Here is a 10,198-nt window from a genome sequence, read left to right as displayed (position 1 = left end):
GTGCCTGCCTGTATGTCCATGGTAAACAAGTGTGGATATTCCCACTAGGACACTGTAGTTCACTGTCTCTAATCAATTTGGAGATAGCTACTCCACTAGAGAAGATGAACGAATCCAGAATGCCCAAAGTAAATCAGGAAGTTCAAATTTCAGGCCTAGGTCTCTTGCCCAACAATCTTCACCCTCTTACCATTCTAGTGTGTCATACTTACAGTAACTTCTCCTGCATATGTTCAAGTACACTCATTGCTTCCATATATTTTCTCCTTTGGTTCACTGTACCTTGACTAACTACTTCTCTCTGACAAATGAAATAAGTGATAAAAGTGAGTGTTCCAACAAGTAATATGCTACTTCTTTAGGATGTTCTTTCTGGTGTTAAGAATATTCAATAAGAAAAAAAGAATATTCAATCATTTACTTACGCAAAGAGACTATCAGAAAAAAAGAACATTTTAAAAGGCTTGATCCAGAACGTCCTAAAAATAAAAAACACCCCAAAACTCATGTTGTGGAGTCAGAACCAACTCATAGCTGACCCTCCAGTTGGTGTTTAGAGACTCTGAATTGGATGGAGGAAACTATGCATCTTTCCTTCTGTGGAGCCACTGGTGGATTCAAATCGCAAAAGAGGAGCTAACTCTGAGTTAGCAGCATAACTCTACCTTCAGCTCCAAAGGTGGTGCCTCTCTGGCAGTTCAAATCCACCAGCAGCTCTATAGGAGAAAAACAGATGGGCAATCTCCTCCCCTGTGATTTACAGGCTCAAAAAAACTTGCTGGAGAGTCAGTCATGAGTTGGTTCTGATTCCATGGGAATGACTTTTTAAAAAATTTTTTTATTATTAATTTCAATGAAAATTTATAGAGACTTTGGATTTCCATTCATTCATTGTTGCACTTTTCTCCCTACCCACCCGTCCCCTTCTGTGCTCATTTTTCAACTGGATTATTTACCTTTATCTTGCTGTGGTTTTCAAGTATTTTATAAATTCTAGATATAAGTCCCTTGTCTGACATGTCATTACCAAATACTTTTTCCCCAGTCTGTGGCTTCCCTTTTTTACCCTGTTGGAGAAGTGTTTGGATGTGCATAGGGATTTGATTGTTAGAAGGTCCCATTCATCCATTTTATCTTCTCCTGGTTGTAGATTTTTCAGTATACTTGGAAGACTGTTTATGTTGTGGATTAGGACTACTAGGGTTCGTCCAAGTTTTTCTTTAATGAAGCTTATAGTCCTTGGTTTGAGTCCTAGGTCCATGATCCACCTTGAGTTTGTTTTCGTATATGGAGTGAGGTGTGGATCTTGCTTGAGTCTTCTGCAGCTAATTTTTCAATTTTGCCAACAACATTTGTTAAAAAGGCTGTCATTTCCCCACTTAATTGAGTTTATCTCCTTGTCAAAATCACTTGACCATAGGTAGATGGGCTGATTTCTGGGTTCTCAATTCTATGCCATTGATCTATGTGTCTGTCATTGTACCAGTACCATGCTGTCTTAACCACCATGGCAGTGTAGTAGAATTTTAAATCAGAGTGAGATGCCTCCTACCTTTTTTTCTATTTTTAAGGAGTGCTTTGCTTATTAGGGGCTTCTTTCCTTTCCAAATGAAACTGGAGATTACCTTTTCCATCTTGTTGAAGAATGGGATTGGAATTTGTACTGGGATTGCTTTGAATGTGTAAATTGCCTTTGGTAGTATTGCCATTTTCACAATATTGAGTCTTCCTATCCATGAGCAAGGGATATTCTTCCACTTTTCCAGGTCTTTTTTTGTTTCTTGTGGTAATGTTTTGTAATTTTCTTTGAAAAGATCCTTTGTGCGTCTGGTGAGATTTACTTCCAAGTATTTAATCTGGTGATTAGCTATTGTGAAGGGTATTGTTTTTCTTAGCTCCAGTCTGTATTCTCTTTGTCGCTGTAGAGAAATCCAGCTGATTTTTGTATGTTGATCTTGTATCCTGCTACTTTGCTGAATTGGTCAACTATGTCCAATAGTTTTCTTGCTGAGTTGTTAGGGTTTTCTAAGTATACTATCATATCATCTGCATAGAGAGATAATTTTACTTCCTCTTTGCCAATCTGGATACCTCTTATTTCCTTCTCTTGTCTTATTGCTATTTAAGGATGTTTTGAGTCTACCTTTTTAGAATATTATTTTTCCTTTGATACATATTTATCTGTTGTTGTTGTTAAGAGCTGTCGAATCGCAGGAGATTCATAGCGACCGTATGAAGGAGAGTCCTCAACGCTTGGGTGTCTTTTGTCCTCTCTCCAGGTTCATAGGCTTTCCGGAGGCAAGCTATTTACGGAAGTGGATGTCACTCCTGCTTCCAAGCTTCTTTCAACCGGGGAGCACCACCAAACATTGTCCACCATGGATAACTGTTATCACATTTTAGACACATCAGTGTCACAGTGTTCAGCTTCACAGTGACCACAAGTTACCTCTGTATGGCAAGTGGACATATCAGGGCTATATGACCTAGAAGAATGTTTGACCCAAAACAATTTAAAACAGGCCTTGGGGCCACAGATTCAATATAGGCACATAATAAAAAATTAATCAAATAAAATAGAATTTCTTTGACTTATTTTGACATTAGATATATTTTTGGTTATCAGTGCAACATACCACAGGCTACACTACCAGAGATACCTGACACTAGATATATTCCATTGCCAAGAAAAAGAAATAATAGAAGAAAAAAGTGAGTGGAAGGTGAATAGAAAAAGAGTTCAGAAACTACAAGTTTGTTGTTGTTTGTTGTTATGTGCCATCAAGTCACTTGCAACTCATACCGACCCTATGTACAACAGCCCTAAACTCCGCTCTGTCCTGTGCCAATCGCACTGTCTCCGACACTCCCATCCCAATTATCCCAATCACTGAATCAATCCACATCATAGAGAGCCTTCCTCTCCTGCGCTGTCCCTCCACCCTCCCAAGCATGATGTCCCTCTCCAAGGACGGGTCTCTCCTCACAACATGTCCAAAGTATGTTAGACGGGACCTCAGAATCCTTGCCTCCAAGGAGCCACCCGGTTTAACCCTCTCTAGGATGAACCTGTTTGTTTTCTTATCAGTCCATGGTACATACAATATCTTCTCCAGCACCACAGCTCAAAGGCATTAATTTTTCTATCCTCCCTAGTCATTGTCCAATTCTCTGATGCATAACAAGTGATTGCAAAGACCATGGCCTGTATCAGATGCACCTTAGTCTCCAGAGTGACACCATTGCTCTTCAGCACTTTGAAGCGGTCCCTAACAGCAGACTTTCCCATAGCAAAACATCTTTTCATTTCTTGGCTACTGGTGCCAAGAGTGTTGACTGTGGAGCCAAGCAAACTAAAGCTGTGAACAATCTCAATCTCTTCACCATCCATCCCGATGTTGCTACTACATCATCATCATTATTATTTTATTCTATTTTTCCAGAAGTACTTTAAAAATCCCTTTTCTTTCCATGTTTCTCAAACAGGCAAGTAAAAAGTAAATTCCACATTATAGATATATAGGGATACTGAAGTGTTGGCAACTCAGCAGAATCACCTTATAGGAAAACCCTTTTCTAGGCCTCCTCATTCTCAGTCACAAGTGCCATTGTACCATGGCACTTTCTTTTCCAAAATAAAAATATTTTTTCACATTTACTCCCATATTTCTTATTTCCAAGTCACATACTGGGTTTTTTCCCCTTTCTATCTTGCTTTCCCGGTTTTGGATAATTTGTCTGTAAATACCATTGTTGTTTTAATCTAATCAAGCAGCATGCGACATGAATGTGCCTATATAGCACATGCTACTAACTTGTTCTCTGAATATAAAAGAAAAAAATTTTAAAGAAGGTTCCAGAATTACAAAGTCATACATTTTACAGCTTTATGAAACAAATATAAGTAGAACCCTTGGTAAACCAGGATTATACACTGTTTTCTGTATAAATTTGAGCCTTTTAACTCTTCATTAGTCCAACAGCTATATACTTAGTTAGAATGTACACATTTTTGTTCTGATACTGGCAAGTATAAATACTTTGTGGCCCATTCCAGAGCCTTCAGAGGCAATTCCTACAATCTGAAATACTAGGTATTAGTCTTCTAACATAACATTAATCTATGTAGTCTGCCAGGTGGCACCCATCCAAGCACATTCATATTTTTTATCTCAGACAAGTTCAAAGGCACTTCTTTATCTCAACACCAGATTTCTAAATATCAACTTTGTCCCCAATATTGTTGCCATCAAGTCGACTCATAGTGAGTGAACCTATGAACAACAGATCTGAACCATGTCCTATCCTGTGCCATCTTCATCATCTCTGACATACTAGAACCCATTGTTTCAGTCACTATGTCACCCTTTCTCATTAAGGTTTTCTTCCCCTCCTCCACTGACCTCCACCTTTCCAAGCATGACGTCATTTTTCAAGGACTGGCCTTTCCTAATAACATGCCCAAAGTATGTGAGAGACAATTTTACTATCCATGCCTCTAAGGAGCACCTTGGTTCTATCTTTTCCAAGCCATATTTCTCTGTCCTCTTGGCAGTCCATGAGATATTCAGCACTCTTCTCTAACATCACAACTCAAAAGCATTGATTCTTTTTCTGTCATCCTTAGTCACTGCTCAACTTTCAGCTGCATAGCAAGTAATTGAAAAGATTATGGTTTGGATCAGGTCCACTTTAGTCTTCAAACTGAAATCATTGCTCTTCAAAACTTTGAAGGAATCCTTGACTGCAGACTTTCCTAACACAATATATCTTTTGATTTCCTGCTTGTTGGTGCCAAAAATGTTGACTGTGGATCCAAGCAAGATAAAATCATTGACAATGCTTTCTTGATGTTGAGATGTAACCTATATTGAAATCTATAGTCTTTGATCCTCTCCAAGTGTTTCAAGTCATCCTCATTTTCAGCAAGAAAGGTTGTGTCATCTGCATAATGCAGGTTGTTGATGAATCTTCCTCTGATTCGGATGGCTCAACACAATTGTTAGCATTGTTTGTTTGAGCATCTGATGATTCCATTCCACCTGTGCAATACTACAACCACCATTATGTCCGGCTAAGATTAACACCAAACTATTTATGAGAAGTTTCAGATCAATGTAATCCCAAATGCTTAACCTGCTGTTTAAGTCCATAGTTTCCACTTAACAGCTCTAGCTGTGGCTCATGTCCTCGATTCCTCTAAAGCCTGTGGTTTTGGTGATTTGCCAGGTCTTCCAAAGACCCAGACCCATCAGGGGAATGACTCATGTGACTGTAGGTATGCACGACAGGGCTTTTTGTAGAAACGAGTGAGAAATGGGCGAGGATAAATGTAGTGTGATGCTTAAACACAGTCAATCTGCAACTCCTCTGTTGGTGTTTTCCTACACTCCTCAGTGTGGGGAATGCTCTCTTTATATTAATCCTCCAGCTATTGCTGATTTGTGAGACCATGCAAAACATGTGTCTGCAGTTGTGACAGCTGGAGACCAGAGGGAGCTAACTGTCGTGGTTTAAAAAAGCTCTTAGGTTAACACTACAGCCCACCCTCTGGCTTTTCTTAGGCAATATTTCTCATTATCTAAAGGGTCAGACTTCCCTTTACCATTATTTATTATTTAGAGAAATATGTGAGCCATCTGTTTCACTCCTTTCTTCTTCTTTTTTCCCCCTTTATTTTATACTAGTTTACTTACAAAGTATCTATACCTTTTCCCCCCACCCCCCACAATGGATCTTTCCCATTTCATTTACCCATCCCTCTTCAATCCATATTTCTTAATCCCTATTTTAGTAAGTCAATATCTTATTTTCCCAGTCCTATCAAACCAGAATTCTGAGGAAACAAGCACGCCTTTTTCTGAAGCATCTTTTATTATACAGTTGAATCCATGTCTATAAACAAAGTCCAGTCCAGAGCAAACCATTAGGTCACAGCAATAAAGACTAGCTCAAAGAACAAAACATCTTCTCTTAATATGAATGGGTTTTGGTCAACACATTTCCAGCCATCAGTGGCTAGGTCCAAGGGACATCAGTCGCAAACTCAGGAGTCTACAGTTGCCTGTATGTCAGACCAGCTGGTCCTTCACGTGAACAAAAATCAACACATCAAGACTCCTTGCTCTGCAAATCAGCAACCTTTCTTCATTAACCCATTCATCATGCTAGGTGGAAAATGCTGAAAGAACAAGTCTAAATTAAGCCTGTCTCTTCCTTACTGTGTCTCTCCCACTTTCACTCATCAAATGGACCAGGTGATCAACACGAGTTGAGCATACTCACCAGCTTCCTTTAACTTTAAAGTCCTGGAAAGGGAATTCTAATGTTTCCCTCTTCCACTCATCAAGTAGATCCAGATAGTCACCACATGTTAAGCATACTTGTCAGCTTTTCCTTGCCTCAGTTTCATTGGAAAAGTCTCTCTTTTTCTACTTATCTGCTTTCAGATGCAATGCTCCACAGAATACTGGGTGGGGCTTAATCTTTCTTAGGTTAACTCCACACACTCTACCAAATTCAACTACTATAAGCATTCTTTTAGGGCAAATTTTTCCTTTTTGAATACTGAATTAATATCCACCTGGCTTACATTTCCCCCTCTAATCACAATACACCCCATACAAAAACCTTAATCATTTTTTACAATATATCTTGACACTTTACAATATATCTCAGTGTTATGACATGGGAGGGGGGAGAAAATCATTATCCCATCAAATACATTCAAATAAACATGTAAAATTTAACACATTTCCTCTTAAATCATTATATGTATCTTGGCTTCACTTTTTTGTCTTTGGCATTTAGCTGAAGAAAGGTATTCTCTTGCTATAAGTATCTCCCAAGGAATTAAAATAATGTTAATTTCCTTCACTGTATGATCCATTTATTCAGCTACTAGTTCTCCTTCCTCTCATTTATCATTTATTATTACACAAACTTTTCCCCCTTGGAAAAGAACATCAGGGTCAGATATTTTTCCAGCCCAAAACACAGGTAAAAAAAAACAATGTGGCAAGTGTTTACTTTGGTCCATTCCCAATCATGTTGGATAGGGTTACTTAGATACACTACCAGTGGGATATCTCAGTCACTAGGCAGAAAAGTAGTATTTACGGTTAACCTTACTTTGGCAAAATGTGGTGAAGGTACAATCTATCAGATTTTTAGGAATTTTTGTATACAAGTTTAAGGGTATTGTTTGCCCAGGAATCACTCCTGCTTCTAGTTCCTGTATCTGCATGCCTGTACCTGGGACTGCAGTATCTAGCAGGAAGAAAACCATTTCAAGTGATGTGGTGAAGAACTGCATAGTAGCACAAGCATCTTCCCCTATTCCTTCTTGTCCAGATATACCTGAGAAGTTTATGAATCTGTCCAGTGATGACCCTCCTTCAGCTCCTCTTACAATGAATGTGAGCACACACTCTAGAAGGCAGGTGAGCCAGTACTTCATACATTTACCTCTCTGTGTTTTAGATAACAAATGTTTCAATTGCCCATTCCAGTTTTCTATCAGACCATTACTCTGAGGGTGGTAGGCAACATGGTATGTCCACCTAATACGATGTTTCTTGGTCCACAGCTGAATCCTGTAGGCTGTAAACTGCATTCCTTGGTCTGAGAAAATAAACTTGTGGGCCCAAACTGTTACAGTATCTTTTGTTCCAATCCTTTAATGGCATTTTTTTTGGCATCTTCACTGGTTACAACATATGCAAAGCTATTCTTGTGAGGAACCATTTGAAGCCACCTCGTGCCACTGTCCAATATAATTGACTTGCCAACTCTGTACAGAGCCTTCCCTCCTGGGAATCTGTCTTGTGTTGATGTTGTTATGTGCTGTCGAGTTGACTATGACTCATAGTGACCCTATGTACAACAGCTCTGAACTCTGCTCTATCCTGAGCTAACCTTATTGTCTCAGACACACCTAACACCCCCATCAATGAGTCAACCCATCTTATCCAGGGCCTGCCTCTCTTGCACTGTCCCTCCACACTTCCAAGAATGCTGTCTCTTTCCAACGACTGGTCCCTCCTTGCAACATGCCAAAAGTATGTCAGAAGAGCTTAAAAATCCTTGCGTCCAAGGAGCAGCATGATTTTACCCTATCCAGAATGGATCTGTTTGTTCTTTTATTTTATTTGTGTGTGTGTGTGTGTGTGTGTGTGTGTGTGTATACCGTCAAATCAGATCTGACTGGTACAGGAGGAGATTGTCCCCCCTTTCCCGCCAGAGCATCTGGTGGGTTTGAACCATGCGCCTCTGGGACTGTAGTTGCAGTTCCTTTCCACTAGGCCACCAGAGCTCCCCTCTGTTTGTTCTTTTAGTAGTTTCTGGTATATTCAACTCTTCTCCAGCACAACAACTCAAAGGCATCAATTCTTCTTCTATCATCCTTAGTCATTGTCCAGCTCACTGATGCATAGCAAATAAGTGTAAAAACTCTAATCTGGATCTAGCGTACCTTAGTCTCTAGACTGATATCATTGATCTTCAGCACTCTCAAGTAGCGCCCTGACAGCAGATTTTCCCAATGCAATTTGTCTTTGACTTCCTGGCTGCTGGTATCAAGAGTGTTGACTGTGGAGCCTAGCAAGCGGAACCTGTTAACAATCTCAATCTTTTTTTTCCCTTTTTAAAAAAATTTATTATTAATTTCAATGAAAATGTAGATTTTGGATTTCCATTCATTCATTATTGTACTTTTCTCCCCTCCCAACCCTCCCCCCTAATACACTACCTTCTTGGAAAAGTAAAAGAAAAAAATCTTTGATTGTTTTACAATCCCTCCCCCCAGGTCCACTCCATTATGCAGACTTCTCTCTGGACTCCTGTCATGACATTTTCTTTGAACAGATTCTTTGTGCTTCTGGTTAGGTTTACTCCTAGGTATTTACTCCTGTGATGAGCTATTGTGAAGGTTATTGTTTTTCTCAGCTCCAGTTTTGTATTCTCTTTGTCACTGTAGAGATATCCAACTGATTTTTGTATGTTGATCTTGTATCCTGCCACTTTGCTGAACTGGTACACTACGTCCAGTAGTTTTCTTCCTGAGTCTTTAGGGTTTTCTAAGTATACTATCATATCATCTGCATAGAGATAAAATTTTACCTCCTTTTTGCCAATTTGGACACCTCTTATTTCCTTCTTGTCTCTTATTGCTATCACTAAGACTTCCAATACAATATTGAATAGGAGAGGTGATAGTTCCTGTTCTCAAGAGCAATGCCTTTAATCTCTCTCCATTGAAAACAATGTTGGCTATCAGGATTGTGTATATACGTTTCACTATGTTGAAAAAATTCCCCTCTAATCCTATTTTGTTGAGTGTTTCAGTCAGGAAATGGTGTTGGACTTTGTCAAAGTCCTTTTCTGCATCAATTGATAGAATCATGTGGTCCTTGTTCTTTGCTTTGTTAATATGATAAATTACACTAATTGTTTTTCTTATGTTGAACCATCCTTGTATACCTGTTATGAATTCCACTTGATCATGGTGAATTCTATTTTGATGTATTGTTGGATTCTATTGGCCAGAATTTTATTCATGATTTTTGCATCTATGTTCATGAGAGATACTGGCCTATAATTTGCTATTGGCTTTGGTATCAATGATATGTTTGCTTCATAGAATGAGTCTGGTAGAATTCCATTTTTTTTCTATTTTTTGAAATAGTTTATGTAGGATTGGTGACAGTTCTTGTGTGAACGTTTGATAAAATTAACTTGTAAAGCCATCTAGTCCAGGATTTTTTTTTCTGTAAGTTATTACCTTTTCAATTTCTTCTTTTGTAATGGGTCTGTTTACGTGTGGAATTTCAGTTGGTGTCAGTTTAGGTAAGTTGTGAATTCCTAAGTATTTATCCATTTCCTCTAGGTTTTCATATTTGAGTATAATTTTTCATCATATTCCAATGTTAGCCTTTTTATTTCCGTTGGTTCTGTTGTGACTTTGCCCATTTCATCTCTTATTTAGATTATTTGTGTTTTTTCCTTTGTCAGTTTTGCTACTGGATTGTTGATTTCATTGACATTTCAAAGAACCAACTCTTCATTTTGTTGATGGTTTAAATTGTTTTTTTGGGTTTACACGCAGACTAACAGAAAGGGCAACCTAGCTAGAACTATCAAGTATGGAAATACAAAGGAGGAGGAACAGTTGTAAGCAGACCCTAGTGATTGGAACATG

The 10,198-nt window shown here is 38.7% G+C and overlaps 1 protein-coding gene across 1 annotated transcript in view; it reads right to left on the bottom strand.

Moving 5' to 3' along the window:
- The window catches only part of AXDND1 (axonemal dynein light chain domain containing 1), a 245,076-nt gene that overhangs the window by 1,141 nt on the left and 233,737 nt on the right, over nt 1-10,198 (bottom strand). Inside the window, exon 24 of the mRNA XM_006887769.1 lies at nt 213-301. Within this exon, the coding sequence (XP_006887831.1) occupies nt 213-301 (89 nt within the window). The remainder of the gene's footprint in view (nt 1-212; nt 302-10,198) is intronic.

Source organism: Elephantulus edwardii, unplaced genomic scaffold (assembly GCF_000299155.1).
Source record: "Elephantulus edwardii isolate Elephantulus edwardi_28Jun2011 unplaced genomic scaffold, EleEdw1.0 scaffold00061, whole genome shotgun sequence".
NCBI classification, from domain to species: domain Eukaryota; kingdom Metazoa; phylum Chordata; class Mammalia; order Macroscelidea; family Macroscelididae; genus Elephantulus; species Elephantulus edwardii.
The sequence above is the reverse complement of the archived record's forward strand: the minus strand, read 5'-3'. Positions and strand labels throughout refer to the sequence as shown.